The sequence below is a fragment of the Grus americana genome, chromosome 2, assembly GCF_028858705.1.
Source record: "Grus americana isolate bGruAme1 chromosome 2, bGruAme1.mat, whole genome shotgun sequence".
NCBI lineage: Eukaryota > Metazoa > Chordata > Aves > Gruiformes > Gruidae > Grus > Grus americana.
Window position 1 is genome coordinate 42,828,472 of NC_072853.1, and position 25,788 is coordinate 42,854,259.

Sequence of the window (25,788 nt, forward strand, 5' to 3'; positions counted from 1 at the left end):
ACTGCTGTAATAAAAAGCAGTTGTGATATTAGTTTAGCGGCCCCCTCTAAATTTTTACTATTTTAGAGTAGTATTACAGAAACTTGAACTAGAAACTGGTATTATAGAAACTAGAGTTTCTTTTCATACAGCTAGAATTGTAATTGTGGATCAAATCGCTCACCTGCTACACGTTTTCTAGCCTCTCCGTTATACAACAAAAAAGAAATGAACAACAGCAAATGAAATGACCTGTGCCTGCCTCAAAACGTAAGCACCATTTATGGTTCTTTTTCAGTATAGTTTGGCCAATGAACGATGTGAGGAAATCCTGTTTCTTAACTTTTGGTATACAAGGTTTATCGAGCTCGAATGACAAGATTTTGCACTGAGGAAAAATATCCTACTGGTACCAGTGGAAAAATAAATGAATGGGGCAACAGTGCAAACGCAGTTATACAAATGCACACCTCAACAACCACAGAAGTCGAACAGGCAGGTGATGCAAAGGTAAAAGCCAGTCAGAGAAGCCTGACAGGCGAAGATGTGGGAGAACTCGCAGCCAGTCCTGGCTAAGTCCATCTCACCTGAAGCTGAGGGCAGAGTTCCTGGCAGTTACATTTCAGCCCAGCGGGTCCCGTACCTACATGGCCCTGTGTGTCTGGAGCCCAGCCTGGTGTAACTGGAATACCGCTTCTTTCTCGGATCGATTTTTATTGTTTTTCTGTATAGATAGATGCAGGAACCATACCCAAACCTGCGGGCCAGTCAGAAATCCCTTAACAGCGCTCAGAACGTCACGTCCGAAGGGCAAAGCGTGGGGAATGCCAACCGCTGACGCCGACTGCAGCGCTCGCAAGCAGCAAGGGGACGGTTCAGAGGGAACGCGGTGACACACACTGCAGGGTCAACGTGCCGAACCCCTGGTTTTTAAGCTGAACGCTGCCCACCGGCCGAGCGGCCGTGCAGCAGGCGGCAGCAGTAACAGCGGCGGCAGCAGCAGCTTTAGGACAGCACACGACGGACACCCAGCGGCGCCAGGCCTGCCCAGCAAGGCCCGCTGCGGCCCGGCTACCGGCGCCAGGCTGCGCCCTCCCCTGGCGGCGCCCGCTCCTCTCACGCCGGAAGCGGCGGGCGGTGCGTACCGGACGCGGTCCGGGCGGCTCCCGCGCCCCCTGCGGCGCGGAGTTCCCCCCTCCCCTCCGCCGCCCTCGTTCTCTCCGCGCTCCCCTCACCGCCGCCTCCCCCGCTCCCACCCGCCGGCGGCACGGTGCCCTCCCGCCTCCGCCCCGCCGCGCGGAGCCGCCCTAGCCTGGCCGCCCCGCGGGCACCCGGCCTCCGCGGGGGCGGCGGGCGGAGAAGTAAAACCAGGCCCCGGCAGGGACGCGGGGCTGGAGCCGGAGCCGCCGCCGCCAGGGGAAGGTGAGCGGGCGCTGCCGGGCGGGCCGGGGGGGTCCCCGTCCTGTCCCGGGCTTGGCCCCCGCTCCCCCGGGCGGGAGGTGGCTTGCTTCGGTCACCACCGAGCTCGTGGCCTTGCTCTCGCGATCGTCGGGACGGGGGCCGCGGCCACAGCGCGGAGCGGGACGGTGCGCGGCCAGCCGCGGGGGCTGGGGGCAGCCGGGCGGGGGTTGCGTCCTTCTTGTCAGAAAAGAGAAAGTCGATGCCCCTCCAGCCTCCTGCAGAAGGAACCGCGGTCCTGCTGTCACAGACGCAAGAAGCAGGCCGGTGCTGGTTTCAAAACCAGGAGAAAACTACTCTCTGGCTTCTCGGATCTCTCCGGTTGCAGATGCCATTGCAGGATTATCGGGGGCTTCAGCTTTTTCCTGTTTGTGGTGGCGTTGCTGATTCTGGTAGAAATACTCCTGGTAACTGACTGATACAGTGGAAGGTGGTGTATTTCTGTTGGCAGGGGTGTGTCGCAGCTGTTGCTTTTCAGCATCTTTTTTAGTTTGGAGATGCTGGAATGTTCTCCAGAGGTTCCACTTCCACATTTCATATAAATGCTGAAATCACACAGTGCGTGGTTTACAGCAGTGTACGTTGCTTTCCATAATTGATTTTTCTAGTGCGATCAATAGGGTCTCGGTTAACCCAGTGTCTGCAGACTGCAGCTGACGACCACTGTTGTAGTTTAGTGAGGGACTTTTCTGGGTCATGTGCCAAAAGTCAGTGAAAGGAATTGTATGTTAGCCTTGTTTCCACTTCGCTGTCAGCATAAAGCCTTAAGCATAAGTCAGCGTGCACTATCGTTAGTCAAATGAGAAATCACAGCTTTTTCATCTAGCGAAAATGTATGTAAGCTGATCTATTAAGAAGTCAGAACTTAAATTAAAAATGTTTAGTTTGAACCACACAACAAGAAATGTGTTAGTGATGTTGGTTAAAATAAGAAGTTCTTCAAGGGCATACTTCTATTACAGAGGGATTCTGCTTTTAGATTTTTGTGGTGACAGATGTCAGAAAACCTCTGACAAGGAGGGCAGGATACCCTCTCTTTGCTTGGATGACGTCCTAATCAGAGTGACATTGCTGGTGTTTCTAGAAGACAGTGTGCTTTACCTGGTAATTTTAACTGCTCTGTGCAGTCATGGAGTAGACATCTGTAAAGTTGGAACAGACTAAAATGATGTTACCTGTTCGTAGCGTATATGAACTGTGTTGGACCTTTATTCAGTGTGGAGCATCCTGTGCTTTTTTGGATCGTGGAGAAAGAATCTGTCTTCCCTTCTTCACTGCCATTGCCTTTGGTAGGGTGTTCACCGTGGCAGTAACATAAGTCACGCTTGGGCCTGGAAATAGAGTATTTTTGTGGACATACCATGGGTGATCAGAACAAGTGCTGGACTTGGTACGGGGGAGAGCAAAATTACAGGAGATAAAGGCCTGGAGGAGGCCTTTATCTGGTGGATGGTAAGTCAAATATGAGTGAGGATGTCTATTTACATTTTGGGCTATGTTAGCAAGGCCATAGCCATTAGATCAGGGAAGTATTTGTTACCCTCTTTTCAGCACTTTTGACACCACAAGTCCAGTTTAGAGCCCCACAATGCAAGAAAGATGCTGACCAACTGGAAGGGGTGCAGAGAAAAGTTTTTCTTCTTGGTCCTGACTAACAGTTACTTCAAGTCTTGACCAAAACTTTTCTAGACTAGGATATTTTTTCCCCAGAGTTACTATTTGTGTTGTTCTAGAACTGTAGCTAAGATAGCTGACATTGCTCGCTGGCTGGAGCACGTGTGGTGTCTGTGGAGAGGCTGAGGGACCTGTGTGTGTTTAGCCCGAGGAGGGGGATCTTACCGCTGCTCTTAAGGACTGGTTATAGAGAGTGGGGAGTTAGACTCTTCTCAGCAAAGGGGCAGGAGGCAACAGGCACAAGTTGCAGTAAGGGGAATTCTAACTAGAACAAGGAAAAACATTTTCACCGTGAGGGTGGTCACGCACTGGTTAGGGGCCCCGAGAAGCAGTGGGATCTCTGCCCATGGAGATACTACAAACTGGACTGGACATGGCCCTGAGCAACCTGATCTAACTCCTTAGTTAGCAAGAGGTTGGACAAGTGCTGTCCAATGAGTCTTTCAAATATAAATCATTCTATGATTCTCTTCAAGATGAGGAAACAACGTTGTTCAGAGTAGAGTGGACTGTCCCTAAGAGAAGGCAATACTTTAGATATTACCTCTGTGGCTGCCAGCAAAGGAGATATCAGATTTTACTTTCTATTACAGGTTAGTGCATAGAAATGCAAGTAAACCTAAAACTGAAATGATTGCATTTGAGGTATTTCATCTAACATTACAGGCAAAAGGACAAGTAATATTTTGCAAGGCTGACATGTGTGGACAGGGCTTTAGATTTATTTGATGAGGATTTTGTGTTTGGAGAAAGCCATAAACAATTAAAAATAGAATATGTAGGAGAGTATAATTTTAAGTAAATCTTTAAAGCTATATAATTACCTCTGAGTTTTGAAAAATGTTTCTGTGCCATAACCCATGCTCCATATTGTTCTTACGCTAGTAGGTGGAACCACTGGAGAAGTCCAGGCATAGCAATCTGATAACTATTCTAGTGTTGAATGCTAGTCCTAAATCCTGCTTCGTCTCACAAGTTGTGTTTCTTGTGCTTGCTGTGGGTGTTTGCTGCCTGACAGGTTCTGGAGTTCGGCTCTGGCAACTGGAATGAGAAAGAGCTTTCTCTTGCTCTCCCACACGCTTGCACTCTCCCGTGCTTTCCCCCTAACTGACACCCCCAAATACACATGCATGAAATCAGTGAAGTGCATGTCACTATGCTATGTGCTTATACATTGCTGAAGATAGCGATCTATATATCAATATTTACATCAGCTGCTCGTCACATTGTCCTCAAGAACATGCTGGGGAGCAAAATGTTGTAAGTCTGAATTACTGGGACAGGCATGGGTCATGGGAGCTGTCCTTGTCATGAGATCAGTTTTCTTCTTGTTGATGGGAGTTATCTTGAGCAATGTGGGTAGAGGCCGATTTCAAAACAGAAGGAAAAGGAGCATCCTTGCTCTGTCAGAATAGGAGGAAAAATTGAAACTGGGAAATAAGTGAGATGAGTTCTGCTCTAGTACATGTTTCAACATCTTTTAGCAAATGTGGAGTAAAACTGATCTGCTATGTAGTTTTTGTCGTCATTGGGGTTCTGATAGTATTATCAAAATTATCTTCTGAATTTCAGTCACTTGTTGCTGGCAAAACCAAAGCAAGAGTAAGGGAGTGACAGACATATGTCTACCTAGGCATAGGAAGTCTGCAGTCATCCGTGCTGTAAGTCACATTGTAATAAAAAACCAAAACACAACATCCCCAAGCTTAGATTCTTTAAGAAATTATTCTTCTTCATCTGTTTCCCTCTATAAGCCAACATTATAGTTGCAGAATGTTTTTTTTCTTGGTCCTAACTAACAGTTACTTCAAGTCTTGACCAAAACCTTTCTAGACTAGGATATTTTTTTCCGCAGAGGTACTATTTACGTTGTTCTAGAATTGTAGCTAAGATAGCCAAGCATACAGGTTGTCTCATGTTTGTAAGATGAAGTGAATAGCAAATTTTCCCCTAAATTCTACAAAGCTAAGAAAAAAGTATTGCTCCAGAATTACAGAAAGCCTGAAATATCAGCCCAGAGAGGTCTAGCCCTGAAACTTCTTAGGAACTGGTGTTGTGGAAGAGAGATTCTTACACATGGACGCAGTAAAGCCAGAGCAGTTAAAGCTTTTTAGAGGACTCTCTGTGATCTTTTTTCCTTGTCCTTTCTGCTACCTCTCTGTGTTGTGCTCTGGATTTGAGATTGTGCTGTTTTCTGTTGTAGTAAGTGCTTGGGAGAAGGTTTTGAGTGTACTCTGTATTGTATAGAACAGTAAATTAGACTAATCAATACAGCTTTCTGAAAATCAAAAATGCAGTATAAATTGGTATTGGTAACAGTATAAATGTTCTGGATCTGCAGAAGCTGAACAGTTTTCAATGAGATAAAAATCTTAGACAGATTAAGCAATTGCACTATCTTTCTCGATTAGAATTGTCAGCATTTCCACTACACAAAAGAAAAGGACTGAAAAAAATCGAGTAAGAGTTCTGCTGTATGAACCATTATGTTTCTACTAGGTGCTGCTGGGATGTGGGGTAAATGGTATATGAATAAAATGCATCAGAGATGCATTTTTTTTTTTGGTATGGTTAAACAGTATAGTCAGGTCTATTTTTTTTGAGGATTTATTCATCTGCCTTTTTTTTTTTTTTAAATTAAACAGGAGATGATAGGTGGAAATGAATCCTGTACTGCAGGACCGATACCTATGTCCTACTTAACCTGCCTGACTTACATTCTGGGAGAATGGACTGGCGTGGAGCATATAGAAGATTATCTGAGTTATGCAGTCTACCTTTTATGGGTGCTTTTTCCACTTGCAGTGGTTTTTCTACTTCCGGGAGTTCTCGTCATCCTCTTCTACACTTCCATTCTCCTTCTTCATATATATAAAAGGAAGAATGAACTAAAGGAGGCTTATTCCAATGATTTTTGGGATGGTGCAAAACAAATGTTGGCTACCCTATGGGATGGACATGGAAGAATATGGCATGGTAAGTGAGAGAGATCTGACTTTTCATTAAAAAGTGCTGAAGCTCTTATTCCTGGTTTACCTTTCAGGATTATCAATAGATACCTGCTTGTTGCTGCTGTTGCATGAAATCTAAAATTCAGGCCAATTTTTTTTTTTTTTTTTTTTTTTCATTTTATCAATGACTACCAGTGGTGCTTGGGAGAAAAAAAAGCCATTGAGACTTTTTTGGCTGTAAAATTTTTTGTCTTATGCATTTATTCCTTTGCTACTACAAAGTGAGATCTTTCATCCAGTTGAATTTATATGATTTTTTTTTTAATCTTTTTTTTTCTTTTTTACTTTTTATAACTACTGGATTTCCTCATTCCAGGAGGACCTGAAATGATTGCTATGTTAAAAATTGGATCAATTAACTATATTATATCAACACTGAACGTTAAATGCCAGTTTCCTGATAGCTAGTATGTCAGCACATGTTAGCATAATTTAATTGCACTTAGCCATCATTTGGCATTATATGTAAAAGATTGGTTAAAAGGAGCGCTTAGTGTCAGCTCACTCACTAGTTGCTACTTCAATTTGACTGTAGAGCCCAGAACTGTTACAGAACCCTATTTTTTAAATTTTCTTTCTGTCTATGTATTTTTGACGACTACTTTCTCTACTAGAATGTCAGAACTAAGGGCTGTGTTCCTTGTCCTTCTACTATTATTTCTTTTCTAAAGACAGACTTAATAAATGATTTGGCTTTTCTTTCTAAGGAAATCATAAGCCTCTTTCAGAACCATTCAGTCTAGATGCAGCTAAAGGAGAAAGAGGTGCTTAAGGGCAATTTACATAAAGAACAAATCCTTCTTGAAAATCATCTCTATTTGTTCTCTAGTCAAAAGAAAGCGGGTTTTCAAGGCATTGATAACCAGATGGTGCTGCGGCTGTATCAGATAGGCTTTGTAAGACTAAGATGTAACTTTCAAATCTAGGAAGGTACACTAGATCAAAATCAACAGCTACATCAAAGAGCTTAAAATGCTCACTTCACAATAAAAAGCTATTTACTTTTTCTCATAAGAAAATGATTTTTTAAGGCCTTGGCTCTTTTCATCCTTAGTAACTTTTTCTTTTTATAAGGTCTAACTTTTTATTTGCGCAGAAAAAATTCTTATCCAGTCCCTCATCGACAGTTGTGACTTTTTTCTGCCCTGCCAGCTGTTTCCATGTTCTCTATATACTTCTCTTGCTAAAGAATGAAATGTTTTGCAATTATTTTTGCCCCTACTTGATTAATCAATATATCATAGGAAGAACTCGCCTTGTTGGGGAAAAAAAAACCAAAAAAACAACCCCACGTCAAAAAAGTCCAAAACCAAAAATCAAAACTGGTGCGTGATACCTGTAATTTTACATGTATTATGCAAATGCTAGATGTAGCTATCATTCTGGTTATGACTCGCTGGCATGGAGCACAGTTAGCGGTCACTTGGGGTGGTACAGCTGATATGCTTGCAATATGTTGCAGCTCCGCAGGTATAGAAAGTAAAACAGAGAGAGGCGAGCCAAGAGTATCTTCAGAATTTAAAAAAAAAAAAAAAAAAAAAAGGCAATGGGAATTGCAGACCTAATTAACTTTGGAAGAAGTGTCAGAGTTTGGGGTTTTTTTGTTGCTGTTGGGGAGTTTTGTTTATTTAAAAAAAATTCAACATACTGTAACAGTACTGCTCAATATTAACTGAATCTGTTCTATACTGATGCGTTTTGATATTTTGTGTTAACTGAATATATTCTGCACTGTTAACTTAATTAGAAACGTAAGTTCAGTAAGCCTGTCCTGGTTTCGGCAGGGATAGAGTTAATTTTCTTCCCAGGAGCAGGCACAGTGCTGTGTTTTGGATGTAGGATGAGAATGATGTTGATAACACCCAAGCAGTCAAGGTCTTTTCAGCTTCTCATACTGCCCTGCCAACGGGAAGGTGGGGGCACCTGCCTTTGGGCAGCTGACCCAAACTGGCCAAAGGGATATTCCATACCATATGATGTCATGCTTTGTATATAACTGGGGGGTTGGCTGGTAGGTGGGGCAGCTCCAGAACTAGCTGAGCATCGGCTTTGGGTGGTGAGAAATTGTGCTGTTCATTACTTGTTGTTTTTATTGTTATCACCATCATCATCCTTTTTTGTCCTATTAAACTGTCTTTATCTCAACCCACAAGTTTTACTTTCTTTTTTTCCTTTTCGATTCTCTCCCCCATCCCACTTGGAGGGGGGAGTGAGCGAATGGCTGTGGGGTTTTTTAGCTGCTGGCCAGGTTAATAAACAACAACATGTAAAGGGATGTTGTCACATCAAATCTTCTTAAACAGCTACTGGTGGCAATGAACTTTGAAAGGCAAATAATAGCTTGAAATAGTTGTATTTCACCACTCCTATCCAATCTTTATTTTGATTTCTCTTGAATGGTTGATTCAGAGGACTCTGCAGCCTTGAAGACAGTGAACTGAAAAAATCAGGAAAAGTTATATAGTTCAAGACAGTGAGACTGGATGTTTTGTTTTCAGGGGTTTTTTTGTTGTTCTTTCTTTAAATGTGGCTATTCTGCTTTAAATGAAACTTGTACTTCCCGTGAAAGCAGCTTAGTAAATGCTGCAAGTCACCTCTTGACTTTTTAGCAGTCACTTTGCTCTTACCACTTCTCAACAGCTATTGGTTTCAGTCTGCCAGGTTGCTGCAAGGTAGTTTCTTGGGGACAGAATTGTATCAAACTTTGACATCTGTTATGTCTAATTCCTAACAGGTTATGAGCTTCATGGTGCTGAAAATATTCCTGAAGGACCAGGGCTTATTGTGTTTTATCATGGAGCTACTCCTGCTGACTATGTCTATTTCATGGCTAAACTTCTTATACAGAAGAAGAGAACCTGTCACGTAGTAGCTGATCATTTCGTCTTTAGATTACCAGGTAACATACTGCATTATAAACAGTCTGAGAACTCTAATTTTCTTTTTTTACAGTGCAATTAATAAAAATTGAGCCACAGGAACACAGCGCTCAGAACAGACAAATTTAGTGAAAGTACAGCTGCCTCTGACGTGTTATTTACAAACAAGAATGAGTTTGAGACTGGCCCATGCAAGGATGGGTCGTACTCCTGCCTGGACAGCACCTCCCAATGGCTCTAGGGTGTTTAGAAACAAAGAGATCATGGGAAAAACAGTTGTGTCTCTATTAATTGGTAGCAGAGAATTCAATAAGATGTTTCTTTTTTTATTAATATATGCAGAATGAGTGGTGTAACCTGATTAAGAAATAAACTGTTTGGAAGCAATGCCCTCTGAGTTGACAATATTAGTCTGGGAAAATGATGTATTTTCGTATCCCACCCAGTTGAGTATGGTGGGCAGTGGAACCTGTCCCCAAGAAGACTGTTCCAAGTAGAATCTTTTTTGGAGGAAAGCTGTAGAAGTGTCCAACAAGTTTCTGTGAAACATGAGGTGAAGCATGAAGAAAATGAAAAATATGCTTAGGGCAAGGTTTTGGCTGGACAGTCCAGTAAAAAACACTGCTGCTTGGTGAAATGAATTATGTGAGGGGTTTGGGTTTTGTGTGTGTGAAATACAGTGGTACCCAGTTCTTTTCCAAAGTTCAATTTGTGACTAAAAACCTTGTAATTAATTTTGTGAATTTACAGGAGTGTTCTGTGGTGTACTGATGCTTTTAGTGGAAATAACGCATATCAGAAGACTCTCCTTTTGCCAGTATAGTTTTATTTCAGCCTTAATTCCTGAAAATTGAACTTTTTTGTACTGATAACAGCATGGCTTTGCCTCTACAACCGCTTTTGCCAACAGACTAGGATTTGTCAGTTGATTATCAAATCTTTTGCATACAGCTGACTAACGTAACCTATTCTGTAATTTAGATTTGGCTCCATATTATATCTATTAATACTTATTCACAGTTGTTTATCAAATGGGAGATTCTTTTGTTTTTCTCCATTTCTGCTTTAAAATAAGGTTCTAAGTGTGACTATACTTGTAAGTTGCCCAAATATCATTTACTAGCACCACAGAAACATCTGGCTGAAGGGCTGATCCCGAAGAATTGGGTTCAGCAGTACAACATCTCACTAACAGCTGGTTTCTACAGGCATTCCTCAGGGATTGATTCTGGGACCAACACTGCTTAATGTTTTTATTGCACACCTAGATGAGGGGTTGGAGTGTGCTCGCAGGAAGTTCACTGACGATACCAAACTGGGGGAGCAGTCAATACAGTGGAGGTTAGAGCTGGTATTCAGAGGGCCTTCACAGAAATATCGTGAAGTTCAGCAAAAGCAAATGTGAAGTTGTGCATCTGGGATGGAGCAATCCCATGCCACAGTACCCTGGGTAGAAGGTGGCTTTGCAGGACAGGACTTTGACATTCTAGTGGACAGCAAGTTGGAATGCAAGTCAATGATGTGCCCTTGCAGCAAAGAAGATGAGCTGCACACTGAGCTTTTTTTAGCTTGAGTGTAGCCAGCAGGTTGAGTGAAGAGGTTTTTTCCTTTGGCTGGGCATCTGTTCAAGCACATCTTGCAATATGGTGTCCAGTACAAGACAGATACTGACACCCTGGAGTGTGCTCAGTGGATGATGGGGTCTGGAACACACTCTGAGAGAACTGGATTTGTTTGTTCTGTACCAGATAAAGGTTGGGGAAAACGTTATTGCTGTCTTCAGTGACCTAACGGAAGGGTGCAGAGAAGAGGGAGTCAGACTCTTCTCACAGGTGCACAGTAGCAGAATGAGAAGCAACAGAGACAAGTTGCAACACAGGAAATTTTGATTAGATGTGTGGAAAGGTATTTTACTACGAGGGTGATCAGACACTGAACAGATTGCCTAGACAAGTTGGGGAATCTCCATCCCTGGACACTTTCCAAACTCCGCTGGGTGAGGCCCTGAGCAGCCTGATCTAGTTGGACCCGCTTTGAGTAGTAGGTTGGACTAGATGACCTTCAGAGGTCCCTTCCAACCTATGTAATTCTTGGGTTCTGTGAATGAATTAAGGCTATTCAGGGAATACAAGCCCAAAGAGCCCAGATAATGTTCTAGATTGTGTTTCAAAACCTGCACAATAATCTATGACTTGCAACCCACATAGATGCCACTTCTCTTGTGAATCAAACCAGAAAGACTGCCATAATTTTGTCCTAGTACTAAGACTACCTGATCTTGATTAAGTCTTCAGATTAAATTGGATGCCTTTTCAGAGGATGTTTTAGTTACCGAAAAGTTATTATGCTCAATGCAGGAAAGATGGGAGAGTGAGGTGGGGGGTAGGTTTGAGGAGTGTGTAGGCTGTTAAACACACTTGGATTAGATGATTTAATGATCCTGCTGTTTTTATGATCATTGAACCTATTATGAATAGCTGTGAGGTATGGCTTGTCTCATGAATCTGAATCTCAAGTCCATGCCAGTATGCAGTTGCCAATATGCAGTTTCGTTGCATTCTCTGCATTGGGCACTGCTGTCCTGAATTAACTGCAATTAACTGGAATGTATTTGTAAAATGTTGCTCTGCCTCCTAAGGGATGCATGAGCGTGCAAGGGTTCAAACATGCCTCTCCCTATTGCTTAGTCTTGAAAGATACAGCTTGAAAAGTTACGGAAGGGAATCGAACCTAATATCTGGAGATTCCTATTGAACATTGCCTAATGCATCTGTCTCACGTAGACTCAAAAGGAAGTTATTTCATTGTCTCAATTTATACTGTATCAATACTACATATACTATGCTTCTGTTGCTTGCATTTTGGGGCAGAAGAATGTGGCCCTGCAGCTTCTTTTTTTCCTTTTTCTTTTAAATACTGGAGGTTGGTCACAGAAAAAAATACATTTGAGTGGTTTCTGGTTCTTTTAGATTCTTAGTTGTGTAATGCTCAGGAGTACATAGATTTCTCTAAGGTTGAGTTAAGAGAAAATATTTTTCCAAGCAGTGCAGTGAGGACTGAGATTTTGCTCGTGTTCTTCTCCATTACCCTCTTCTATATCAGCCATGTTTGCTTCCTAGAGTCATCTGGGAGCCCCCTTTAAAAGGTTCCCTGCTATTTTAGGGATCCAAGACAGTCCCTCTCCTGTAACGTCCCAGAGGAAAGGAGCTGTGGCTTCTTGATTGTTGCATGCACAAAGTGTTGCGAAGTGTCTTGTGGTCTAGATGTTCTGCAGATATACATGCATGGTTACCTACAGTTGTGGAAGGTTGGATTCGATGGTCTAAATGATTTCTCTCTGTCTGTGGTCCTAAAGGTCAACCATAGCAAAAAGGTGACATCCTTGTTGTTTTGCTACCAGGTAGTTCACAGCCCCCTTGTTACATTCACTGGGGCTAAGTTAGAGAAATGCATATAGTGTATTTATTGAGATAAGTGTTAAACACATTACTGGATACTCTCCAAAGGGTTTTCAAACATCAGTGTGGACACACAGTTGTGGAGAAAAGAAGAGTGTGTTGGGGCAACGGGCAGATTCCAGGTTGAACTGTGGAGTAAAATTAAGTCTGGACTTCTTGGTATTTGGAAAAATTAGCATCCCTTCATGCTCTGGAATGCTGAAAAACAGTGCTTAAGATAATTTTGAGACGCTTTTATGGTTGCTTTTTTTTTTTTTGTTTAAACTGGAAAAATAGATTCTTGGTCACTTTTATGCAACAGCCACGTATTACCTCAGTGTTTCTTCTGACTCCATGATGATGGAGTCTTGGGCACAGAGTACCCTGTCTGTTCCTTCAGGGCCACTGCACTAGTTCCTGCCTCTTTGCTGTTCTAACAGAGTCAGGTTCTTCTTTGTTGCTCCCTGAGCAGAGATATGGATAGTAACGTATGATCTGCTGGCTAGGCTGCGAGGTACAGCTCAGAATATAAAGTTTATACTAAAAGTCAAGAGAAATTTTGTAAAGACTTGAAACCCCACCACTATTCTGTTCTTTTTTTTCTGACCTATAAACTAGACAGACTCACATGGTGTTGCTTTGTCACACACACCCCACTCCCTCTTCCCCAGCATGTCCAATGCAGAAAAGCAAACTGTCTTCACAGCTTCTGCTTCCTTGGAGTCTCTCTTCCTGCTCAGATCAACCCTTCTCATTACCATTCTGTCTCTCTCCTGAACTCGACAACAGAGAGACAAGCAGCTTCCTACCACCAGGTACATTCCAGAAAGCTTTAATTAGTTTAGGACTGTAAAACCTTGTAAAGAACAGCTGTTTATGATCCCACGAGCAAAGCACCTGAGAGAAATTAAATTACTTTAGGAAAACTCTATTTCAGGAGTCCTCTGTGCGAATGCTACTAGATGAAGACTGCTAGTGTCACCTGCCGTGTGTGAGGCAGGCACAGCACAGCTGTAACGGAGCTTGTGTTCTGTTGTCATGTTTACGGGTAGATCCCAATAGTGTATAGATATAAATCAGGACTAATTATACTCACACCAACTACAAAGACTAGTTAGACATCAGAGTTTAGTTAAGAATAAACTAATGATATGTTTCCTCATGATCTCCTTCCCGAGCCCTTATTTTATGCAGGCTGTAAGAGAAGACAGATCTCTGTCATCTTAACTGTATTTGGACTCTTCTTCAGTATATGTTTTCATAGTAACAACTATTCATTTGTTAACCTGAGGCTAAAAAATGAAGATCTGTTATTGAGGGGCAAACTTGACTAGATCAGTTCTGTGTCCTTGTCTATGACTGATAAGGCTGTTTGCCTCTCTTGAAGAGAGAAAAGTAATCTTTCCCATACCACTCAGTCATCTAAAGCTCCCATTTTGGTATGCAGTACTTATAAATACTATATAAATTTAAAATGTGTTGAATCAAGTGAACATGATTGATTTTGTGCAAACAGAGGTTTATGCTAGTTATGTTCTTTCACATTGGACTAGTTGATCAGGTATGCATCCATTTGATGCTTGTAAGCAAATTTTTGATGTTCTGCTGTTTCTTCAAGAGTAGGGTCAGTATGCCATTTCAAATGCAAGATTATTTGAGGAGTTAATATAACTTTACAGTTAAAAACTTCAGTAAATGAAAAATCTTAACCTAAGATGAATATACCCAATCCAGGCTTGCCAGATGCCTCTTGGTGTGAAAGGCCATCCAGGTACTCACAGACAGAACCAGGGAGTCAGTTCCTGCAGTTATCTGTAACACAGAGAATGCTCCATTTTCTTTGTCATTCTTCTTGTGCATGGACTGCTTTTTGTTTGCCACAGTTAACAAACAAAAAGCCACAGTGATTTGCTGTTATTTTCTCTTGTTGCACTTTTAGAACTGTGCTACATTTGAAAAGTAGAGCTTGCACAAGGAGACACGGTGCCTTGGAGCCAACTTAACAAGTCCTTTGAAGGAACACATGAAAGATGGCACAAAGTGCTTGCCATTTTTTTCCACTTTAGTGCTCATTGTGAGATAGCACCTGACTTCTAGCATTTTGAGTGGCTTTTTGTCATAGTAATCTTCAACTTTTTAGACCTAAATTTCTAAGCAGGACGTAATACTTTAGTCCCTCTAGAAACATCTTTTGATTTGGGGTTACAGATTATTAGATAAGTAAGTTTTAGCCATTATGTTCTGTGTTGGGAATCTGTACTCAATGGTAGTATGAATTAACATTTTCTGAATTCATGTTCTCTTACCCTACAGGTTTTAAATTATTACTTGATGTACATGGAGTTATGCATGGACCAAAAGAAGAATGTGTCAGTGCTCTGAAGAAGGGCTACCTGATAGCCATTGCCCCAGGTGGAGTTCGGGAAGCACTCTTTAGTGATGAAATGTATACTATTATCTGGGGTAATCGGAAGGGCTTTGCTCAGGTGGCCATTGATGCAAAAGTGGTAAGTATGACACATCACAGAAGAGAAGCAAAGAATACTAATTTATTAGTACTTTCTTCCAGGGAAGGCTGTTTTGATTATCATGCATTTGGTGTTACATTGCTGAGTGTCATCAATATGGTCTACTTGCTCTCATAACTGCATTTCAAGACTTTTTTTGTTGCTTTTGATAAGAAGGCTTTGGAGTCAGCTAAGAGCATCGTGGTCAGGAAGTCCAGAGTTTAAAAGAATGAGAGATGAAGTCCAGGGCAGTTTCTACCCTACAAGCTTGTGCTGTTTTACACATACCTGGTCAGGGTTGTGATGGCTCATCCCCTGACCAGAATGGTTGGGAAACAACTGTACATCAACATTCCTGTTTCCCCTATTGCTGAAGTATACTGTGACCCAGCAGAGTACAGGCTCACTGGCACTATGTACTGTATTGGCATTTTTATGGGAGTCAGGGATGTCTACGGCATACAGCAGCAGCAGGAGATGCTGTTCGCTAGTGTGAACTGTTTCTCTTCAGTTCTAATATATAGCATTGTGCTTGGTAAGCAGGCAGATAACTATTCATATGGGACCAACTGTGAAAGGCAGAAAGGTGTATGATATGTTTGAATTGCAACTTTTCTAATAATCCTTTCGGAGTCCCTCTCATTCTGTATTTGTACTTGAAAGATAGGCACATATGTCCGTTGGTCTGCATACACCTGATTTGAAAGTAAGCGTTGCACCAAGAGTTTTATATTTAGGTACTGTCACAGAGAGAGTTAAATCTCTGGATTTTATACAGAAATATAATACTTTTAAGACCCAATTTTAAGTGTGTTTCACTTTTCTCAGGAGGAAAATAATACAGTTTAAACAGGATATTTTAAACAGATTTAAATTTTATTAATTTATTGTAATAGCATATGAAAAGCCATTCTTGGGATTCCACTATGGTTGTACTAGTTATATTTATTTTCTTGAATGTATGTTCAGTTCCCTTTGTGCACTCACAAAGATCTCGCAGCTTCATTTCCCCCCTCTAAGAAAAAACCCTGAGAGATGCAATAGAATAGGAATAGTGTCAGAGGCAGGCTGAAAGTGGGGAAAATGTCTTTATTTAGATTAAGGGTGAACCTTAACTCACCCTTAATCATGACCATAACTCCTTATGGAAAGAAAAATGTGTCTAAAACATCAGAAAAATGTGTCTAAAACTGGGACCTTCAACTTCTCATTTCAGCAGTTTGTTTGCCAGAATATTTGTCATATAAACCAACTTGGTACATGTAAAAATCTCTACCTATCTGTCAAAAGTAAAATGTTCCAAATAAGATGGTTCTAGAGTAAAGAAATTTGTTAACATTCAGTTTAGGCAACTGCACTTTTTTTTATTCTCTATAGTTGCATTGGATTATTTACAGACTTTCCCCCCCTCCAAAATAACCCCCCAAACCCCAATTTGATACCTGTCTGGAAAGTTTAATTTACTAGCTCATTTCTGTGCTTGTTTAAAAAAAGTTTGAAAGAATCTGAATGTTTGAAAATCCCATAAAGAGTTCTGTATTTCTGATGATGTTTAGTACAGTGAGTACATACTATAAAATATTAAAAAACTTCATGTAGTAGTTGACCCGCTCCCAGTTCTTGTAACTCTAGACAGCTGTATGCAAATTCAAAGACAGCAGTAAAAACTTGAAACACCATTCCAACATATTCCAGATATTTCCAACATCATTCCAAATATTTATCAGCAGAAATAAATCATGGACATGTATTGAATATGAGATATCATATGTGAAGCAATACAATCAGCATAGCAGAGACGAATCAGGCAAGGTCAGGGTCCCAATCCTGTGAATTCTTCCCTTTGAGCATAACTACAAATTAGGTAAGAGGTTTAATCACTTACATCACAACTGTGCAAACACTGCTAGACAAGGGGAGGCCTAAACACTCCATAGGTTCTGAAATTGCAGACTTCTTTGAGAAAATGGACTTGCTAAAACAGTGACTCATTGAAATCTCATGGTATTCTCCAGCTTGAAACCTCATGGCAGAAGGGCATAGAAGAACTTAAGAATACTTGTTTTGCTCTCTGTATGTCCTTGTCTGAGAAACACTTCTGAAATTAATTTGCTTGTTGGGTTTAAGTGAGGTAGAAGTTTTTTAGATAGTGCTATCTTCATTAAATTCTTAATTATTTTTTTTCCCTCCTAGCCCATCATTCCTATGTTTACACAAAATGTTCGAGAAGGCGTTAGGACATTAGGAGGACTAAGTAAGATATTTTCTATTTTTTTGTAGTTTATTTTTCCATATGTGTTTAGCCTATCTCTGTAGAAATAATCCCCATATAAATTTGAGATTTGACACAGCCTTGTTTCTGGAGGTTTGCTCTCCGGTAGAGTTCAGAGATGTTATCAGGATTTAATATCAGCATTAGATGTGGTATTGGCTCATCAAAGTTACTCTCCACATAACAGTGTGACTTCACAGAAGCAGTAGAAGAAAGGAAAAAGGACCCATAAAAAGGCAATTAGGTTTAGAGTACTTTTTTCTCTGCTTATTCTGCTAGTCCATGTCTAGGTTTTCTGCTGTCTGTTAAGAAGCAAAGCAAGCAGGGGCTTGCAGCTGACACATAATTTCTTTAAATGTCTTCCTAAAGCTTTGTGCTTACACCTCTACCTGTGCTTAAACTTTGAATGGTTTGAAATATGTTTAATATGTAATTGGTCTACTATTCAGCACTAAACCTGTGGTTCCTCACAAAACCTTGCATTTGCCTGCTCTCTTTCCTCATCTCTATAAGACTTCCAGCCAAGCACACAAATAGATGAGTATATGTCTGAAGGGTCCACCTCTGGCATGATTAGATGCCCACATCTCTGCTGATCTGCTAGTGTTAACCCCCCTTGTTTTACATTCTCCAACTTATTATCTAGCACAAAGGGCCTAAACAGTCTCCTCCACGCCATATGTTCTGCCTCAAGTAGGGCATCATCATCATCATCTTCATCAAAGGACTGCAGGGCAAAACAGTTCTGTTTCTCTCCCTCTCTAATTAAAAACTATATATTGCATGGAGGAATCCAAGGCATCAGATGTACATGTGCAGAATAGTTCACACATTTGTCAGGTTGTACAAAAATAAACAGCAATTAATTGTTGCTGTGTTCAGGAGAATCTTCCCAAACAAGCAGACATTTAAGCCCAAATCATTCATGCTACTTGTATTCTACAGGAGACATGCAAGAGGAATTTGATTCTGTTGATCACTGGAGGTGTTACTCCAGTTTTGGTAGTTTTGGAATATTCTTTGTTCTTACAGGTTGTGTAGAGAAAGTTCCACATCTTGGTCAGTAAGGATTTTCTTATGCCATGTCATGGTTTAACCTGACAGGCAGCTAAAACAACCTCACAGCCATTCGCTCACTCCCCCCTCCAAGTGGGATGGGGGAGAGAATTGAAAAGGGGAAAAAAAAAAGTAGAACTTGTGGGTTGAGATAAAGACAGTTTAATAGGACAGAAAAGGAAGATGATAATAATGATAAAAGAATATACAAAACAAGTGATGCACAGCACAATTGCTCACTAACCAAAGCTGATAGTTCTCGAGCCGAACTGCCTTCCGACCCACCCCACAGTTATATATGGAGCATGATGTCATATGATATAGAACATCCCTTTGGCCAGTTTGGGTCAGCTGCCCTGGCTGTGTCCCCTCCCAGTGTCTTGGGCACCCCTCGCCTTCTCGTTAGCAGGGCAGTATGAGAAGCTGAAAAGTCCTTCACTGCTTGGCGACAACTAAACATCAGTGTGTTATCAACATTATTCTCATCCTACATCCAAAACACAACACTATACCCACTGCTAGGAAGAAAATTAACTCTATCCCTGCTGTAACCAGGATAGCCAACACCTCAGTTAAACGAATCTCTTGTCTAAAATTGAGAGAGAGAATATTAGCACCTGTTCTGCAAAGAATCTATTCTGGGTGCATTTGGGCTAGATGCTTAGAAGGTACCATGTGGGGAAGAAGTTGTGTCCTCTTAGAGCTGATTGAAATACTTATTTTTTCTCTTTATATTGTTTCACTACAACCAGTGTGTGATCTGAAAGAGCAATCCAGTGTTTTAGCATGACTGTCCTTTAGGCAGATAAGACTGTTTCTCATCCTCTGGACCTCAGTGGGACTGAACAGAACAGTCTTCCAATACCAGTTTCCTATGCTAACCTGTAAAATTAGCTGAACTGTAACCTATATTGTGTAGCATTCCCTTCTTCTCCAGAGAGGCAGTTACTGTTTTTCTCCTCTTCCTTCTCTTTGCAGCTACTCTTTGGAAGAGAGATTTCACATCAAGTTAGGGTGGAAACAAGTCTGACAGCGTTAATGCAGCTTTTAGGAAATGAAAGTCAAGGGTAGAATAGCTTGAGATGACACGTTGTTTGAGAATCTGGGTCAGGGGATGGATTACTTGCCAAGCCAGTTTCAGTTTTAAGACATACTGGGGAAAAAACTTTGCAGTATAATCTCTCTCTTTTTTTTTTCTTTGTCTCTCTCCTCCCCCCCCTTCTCCTGCTTTTCCCCCTTACCCCTAAATTTTTTCACATTAGAAATATTGAGGTCACTATATGAACGTATTAGATTGCCTATAGTTCCTTTGTACGGTGGGTTTCCAGTCAAGCTTCGTACATTTATCGGAGAACCTATTCCATATGAACCAAATATAACTGCTGAGGAACTAACTGCAAAGGTAAGATATGCATATATTTACATTTAAAATATTGACCGTTCTGATAGAAAATGCTGGAATATTCTTGTCAAGGGATTTCTGCCTTGGAACTAGTTATAGAAGTTGGTGGAATCATTGTCAGCTTTGGATTTGGTTAACTCTGAATGCCCTTCTTAAATGCTGTCTTTTTATTACTACACCTTGCAGATGTTCTAGGCCTTTTAAAGTCAAGGCACTCTGTATTTGCTTCAAGAAACAACTTGCTTTAGGGACTGAAGAAATTCAGTCAGATAAGACTGCTCCAGGTTGATAAAGTCGTAAGCACTTCACCTAGAGAAAGCGTTCTGGTTCTTGGTCTTTTCAGAAAAATACTAATGAAGCCTTTCAAATATAACAAATCTATGTTCACAAATTGTTGAAATTCCATATAATAAAAAAATTAAGGTAAATCATCTTGCTGCTTTGTACAGCGTGTTTCCATTTCTATTTCCTCCAACTTCTTACCCAACAAATTAACTTCTGAATGTTCCCCTAGTTCAGATTTAGGTGGTTTATAGAAAGGATTGTCAGGTCCTCATATTCATTCAGTTTATTAATAGATTTCACAGTGCAGAGGCATAAAACAAGTGATGGAGCAGTCAGATGGAGAGGGCTGAAATAGCCATTTTTGAAAGCTCCACAGATGGTCACTTTTAGTGTTCTGAAAACTTCATTCGAGAGAAAGAGATTTTTTCCCTTTGACCATACAGAGTTGTGTTGTCTCTCCTTGTCTGTGTATCCTCTGATTAGATCTCTGCAAAATGACATCTTAAAATGTTTATCTGCATTATCTTATGCCCTGGTTGTGTAAGACTAATTGTCTCTTCTGGAGGTTCAGTCTGACAGGAGTTCAGAACTGTTGGCTTTCAGGAGAGAATGTATGTTTAAATGAGTGTCAACATGCTTTAGCATCTTACATTTGTACTACCCTCATTTGCTTCTAACTTCAGTGCAAATTCTGCTAGATAAGGCTGCTAGAATGTGAATCACCTAGAATCCTAGTTAGAGTGATTTTAATGTTTTATCTCATGTTTCAGGCTATGGCACAGTATGCATTTTCCCATTATATATAGAAACAATTAAGCTCACAGTTTTTACCTAATAGAAATTTTAGATCTGTAGAGACACTTAGGACCAGATCTATAAAGAGATGTGGGCAGGAACCTTCTCCCACCACTTAACAGTTGATCGTGCATTTCAAATGAACACTGTGAGCTTGTACCAAGAATCAGTTTTCCCCTTGCTGACCACTGGTTTACAAAGGCAAAGAGTTCTGTTCTGTCAGTGGTCTTAAGAATTCAGTAGTCCGTGCTTCTCTATGCAGAACAGGAGGGTTATGGCATGTCCTCACCATAGCATTTGCATATTGTCCTGGTTTTGCGTGTTCCCCTGAGAGCTTCTATATAATAAGAATGGCTGCTATTAACTCCTTGACCTGCTACGGTTTTGAGTGAAGGCGAATGCTGCTGTCATATGCAGTCTTTTAGGTGTGGTCTAAGCATGCTTTACAGGACCAGCTTCTTTAGGGGACTTGGGTGCGGGGATAATTACTTTGTACAAGCCAAATGTGCCGAGACACAATTGTGTTTCTGGTGCTGCTTCTGAGCACGTGTAGAAGCAAAAGTTGTTGCATGCTGGAAGAGTGTTACTGATGCAAACCTGGGCATGGGCAGAAGTTTCTGACTTGCAGTACAGCATGCAGGCACTGACATGCTTTACAGATCTAGGTCTCTTCATTAATTCACTCCATTGTCATTTTACTATTGAGTATCACTAATACAGCTTGTGAACACAGCTACCAGAGATAAAAGATATTAGCGTGTTGGTCTTTGTCTTGGCAGTGATCCCACAAACGCATCCTGTGGTCTTAAATGTGGAAAAATAGTATTTTGAACTTCTTATAGTTCTGCAACATTTGAAAGGATGAAAAAGAGCCTAGGAATTGTGTTAATGTATGAACAATATACAGATGACTTAATCTGACCAAAAACTTTTCTCATTCCTTACAGACAAAAGCAGCACTCCAAGCTCTAATAGAAAAACATCAGAAATTACCAGGAAATATATTTAGGGCTTTAATGGAACGATTTCAAACACAAAATAAAGAAGATTAAGGTCTTCCGAGTAAACTAATAATTAGTTATAATATTCTTAAAGTCATATTTGTAACTTATTCATTCTTCTACTAATAGTTTTTAAATACTGTCCTAATGATACTGCTGTATAATATAAGATATAAGACACATTCCCTTGCTCTTCCCCCTGTCCAGTATCAAGCTCAGGAACCCAAACTTTAAATCATTCATAATGGGGCAAAGCTTAGTTTTTGATAAATGCATTCCTACCTTGAAAGCGGTTTGTTTTGTTGTTGTTTTTGGGGGGGGTTTTGTTGTTTGTTTTTGGTTTTTTTTTTCCCAAAATGACACTGCAAGTCTTTATGCACATGGTCTCTCATGGTCCTCCCCTGCTGTGGTTGCTCTTTAACCTGAATGTTAGACCTGCTGCAGAGCTAGCGTCTTCCTGTCTTGATCATCATCACTCTAACTAGGTTTTGCAGGCCAGATTAACGTTGTGCAGCATTTGTGAAAACTTTCTTGAGGTTGTTACTCTTGTGCTGCTGGAAACCTGTCAACCTTCCATGGCCTGCAGAACCTCTAGCTATGCCCGCAAAACCTGTTTAGTTTTACTGGGTGAGCTCAGAAAGAGTTTGCAGCAAACCGAGGACGTTTGTTAAGGAAACCACTCCAATGCGGCGAATGCAAACCCTACAGCGCAGCTGCTATTCCAAGCCAAGCCATATTGGGTATCTGCCCTTGTGTTGTCCCGTACATTTCTCAGTGAATCTGCAAATTCTCCTTTGACAGAATGACCCAGGCATTTAACCTTTAAGATGTGGAAATGAGAGTACTGTTTAGTAACATGAGCTCATAAAGTTTTATTTTGAAAGAAGAAAAAATGAGTACAACACTCCTTTTAAAAGTGGTGGTTCTTTTGAAAAACAGGATAGACATTCCCAGATACCCTTTAAATCTAGTATATATATAAACTGTTAAACGTGCGTATTCTTCAAATTCAGTTATTTACATAATCAAATTCAGTTATTTACATAAGTTATTAAATTAGGGTTGAGAGAGAAATCCTATAGACTTTCCTTAAGTGAAAACAATTGAATGAACAGGAAGGAGTTGCAGGATTGGGCTTTTGTGCACTTACAGTAAATTATATTATTATATTTTTTCTGAACTAAAGCCTATCCTTTTATTGTCCAAATAGGAAATATCTGAAATACTTCTTCTGATTGCCAGCAAGTTTAATCTACAGTTCTTAGATTAACATCTGGGAACTCTTTAGTTTTGGGATGAGGACAAATTCCTTAAGACAAAAGAGGTTTTTGCTATATTACATGGTCTCCTTTCACTATTGTTGGGGTTTGACCTGTTCTTAAAAAAGAAACCAACAACAACGACAAAAAAACCCCCAATTTTTGAAAGAGCAGTTGTCTTCAATTTAGTATCCATTCCTCCCACCATTGAAGCACATGCTTTGCTTTATACTCTTTTAAATGTGTAAATTAGTGGGATTACATAAGTGCATGTGGATGATACCCTATGTTAGAATATCACTTTATGGGAAAGAGTCTATAAATTGTGGTTTACAAAAAGCTACTTATTTTATGATGTTATTTTATATCAAAAGCGTTTTATGTGGTGTTGAATTAAATTTTTTAAAGCTTGGGGAAGAATCATGTTATGTAAAAGCAAATGCCCATTCTGAAGTTTTTTTAAATTACTTGAGCTTTATTTGAAGGCAAGATTGTGTCCTTTTAATTTATCAGAATGTTTTTTAAAAATATTATGTTATCACAGTATGTCATTAAAAGTGATAATGCCAAATTCCTGCATTGGAGTATGACTTAAGTATGACTTTGTTTTTACTGTCTGTCTTGAGGAAAATGTATATCGTTCTATATTGTGAAATTCTCTAAGGCAGCTGAACATCTTTTGTGTTGAGGTTGCGTATATGTAAAATAAAACTCAGTCTAAAAGGGTCTGTTAGACGTGAACAGACCTTCGTGATCTGAGATTTTGTAAAATTTATTTTACTAAATATGTAGGCTGTTTGATACAGTTTTGTCCCTTTAAGTATTGAAGAGTATAAAAAAGGAAGGGCAGTATTGCTACTCTTTAAGTGTTCATATTTGTATAGGCCTTTCATATTTATTTCTATATATAAAAAAATGTATAGAAGACACCTTTCGAATAAAACTGAAAACTGGAACAGGCTTCTGAAGTTTTGTGTTGTGTTTGAACTAAATGAAATTAGGCACGGCCTGCCCTGCTGAACCCTCAGTGGTTTTGAGCAGCTCTTCTTGCCTAGTGTCTGAATAAGGGGTGGAAGGATCAAAGCCCCAGAAGGAATGAATTTAAGGGAAAATAATTCAGACAACAGTGGAATAAAGGACAAAAGTCACATAAGCAATAAGCTCCAAGTTTTGATAGTTGTAATCAGTGCTGCAGAAGGCCTTAACAGGCACCGCAATACCATGATAGTTATATTTAAGATTCCACAACAGAAAATATGTCATAAATACTGACTAGTAAGGTTTATGTGTACAAATTTGGTGTGTGAAAGATTGCTTACTTTTATTTCATTGAAAAAGGGGGCAGATCTGGAGAGAGACTTAATTGTGAGGCTACAGACCAGGCTTTTTTTTTTTTTTTTTTTTTAGCTGATTTGGTTTACTGTGCGTTAGGCAGAAGTATTTAAAGGAAATTTTAGCAGTTTTAGACTGGGCTGCTCATTGCTTGGTTAGCCTTTGGGGATGCTGAGGATGTTCCAGGTTCCTCCATGCAAACAGCATGACCAGGATATGCATTTTTGGGTTGTTTGAAAGTAGAAATAGACTGACTGCTGTACTGACAGGTATTTGTCATTATCTCTCAGCAAGACTCAAATCTCCTACTGGCCAATTTACTGTCCTGTTGTGTAATAGCAGAGCTCAGTCCGAACATCTATTATTAGGATTCTTTCGTATGAAATTAATCTTGCAAATGCAAGGTAGAGCAGTTAATCAGCATTGTCAACACAATTGTGTTGTTCATCCGGCACTGGGTTTGCTGTACAAGGATACCATTATGTTGCTTCATCCTATTACTCTGTAGAGAAAGATACAGCTATGGTGACACTTCATGTGTTAGCTCTACAGTGCTTAATCCCTATTAAGCCCATCATAGATGCTAGACTGCTTTTTTTTTTTGTGTGTGTTATTTTTGCACCAAAAATTTATGGTACTAAACGTAAACATAGATGTGCATGGAATTGCTACATGAGTGTGGTAGCACAGAACATACATGTTAAGTAAGATAATCCTCCAAAACATGTCTGCTGAAACTTCATGAGACAATCTGACATCACTTATTTTTTTAGTTCTATTCACTTCACTTGGTGTCTACAGATGTCCTTGCCAGCAACAAGATAATGTGTTCCTGCAATACAGATGAATGATGCTAATGCTTTTTTGTATAGGGTTTTTTAATTCAGAACTAGCCAAAATGAATGGTGGTCTCAAAGCAAATTACTTTTCTCATCACAGGCTATTTGCAGTATTTGTCTGCTTTTTTTTGGATAATTTTGTGCTGAATTTTGTGAATTTACCACTTACTACCTTGAATTTTGTCACAGCATACATTGAGCACATACCATATATCACTTCCTGAAACATTTTTAAATTGTTATAATGATCTCTTCATGTCAGACAATTAGTAACAAAAATGTAATAAACTTTTGAACTGTAGGGAGAATTTTTTAAAAAGAAAAGCGTTTGTTCACACTTCTGTCTTTTGTGTGTATGTGAAACATTATAAGAAGACAAAGTGCCATTTGGAATTAACATCAGGCTGCATATGTGAGGCAGACCCAGTATTTTTTTCCCCCACTATGGAGCCCAGTTGGCTGTTGCAGAGCAGATCCTCTTCTACCAGGCCTTGCGTTGCGGCCGTCACGTGGGAGCAAGCCCACCGCTCCCGGCAGTCCGTACTAGTTACTGTAACGAGAGAGCGCAGCGTCATTCTTCGAATCACCTTTGGCTCCTGTTT

At 40.3% G+C, this 25,788-nt stretch overlaps 1 protein-coding gene across 3 annotated transcripts; it reads left to right on the top strand.

The window, feature by feature from the left end:
- Positions 1-1,162: 1,162 nt before the first annotated feature.
- On the top strand, positions 1,163-23,973 carry LOC129202733 (transmembrane protein 68-like). 3 transcript variants are annotated; one of them, XM_054816163.1, is made up of 7 exons: positions 1,163-1,401; positions 5,757-6,087; positions 8,857-9,021; positions 14,752-14,945; positions 17,139-17,199; positions 19,536-19,675; positions 21,703-23,973. In XM_054816163.1, exons 2-7 carry the CDS (start codon positions 5,760-5,762, stop codon positions 21,805-21,807), a joined length of 993 nt encoding a protein of 330 aa, XP_054672138.1. In that variant the 5' UTR covers positions 1,163-1,401; positions 5,757-5,759; the 3' UTR covers positions 21,808-23,973. The 3 variants fall into 3 exon arrangements, with proteins under 3 accessions (XP_054672138.1, XP_054672139.1, XP_054672137.1); XM_054816164.1 differs by lacking the exon at positions 1,163-1,401 and adding an exon at positions 1,592-1,867; XM_054816162.1 differs by lacking the exon at positions 1,163-1,401 and adding an exon at positions 4,224-4,371.
- Positions 23,974-25,788: the final 1,815 nt, after the last annotated feature.

Coding starts and splice junctions, on each gene's coding strand:
- LOC129202733 (XM_054816162.1), top strand. CDS start 4,273: ATGTGCTTATACATTGCTGAAGATAGCGATCTATATATCAATATTTAC. Junction 14,946..17,138: donor TGGCCATTGATGCAAAAGTG/GTAAGTATGACA, acceptor TTTCCCTCCTAG/CCCATCATTCCTATGTTTAC. Junction 17,200..19,535: donor TAGGACATTAGGAGGACTAA/GTAAGATATTTT, acceptor TTTTCACATTAG/AAATATTGAGGTCACTATAT.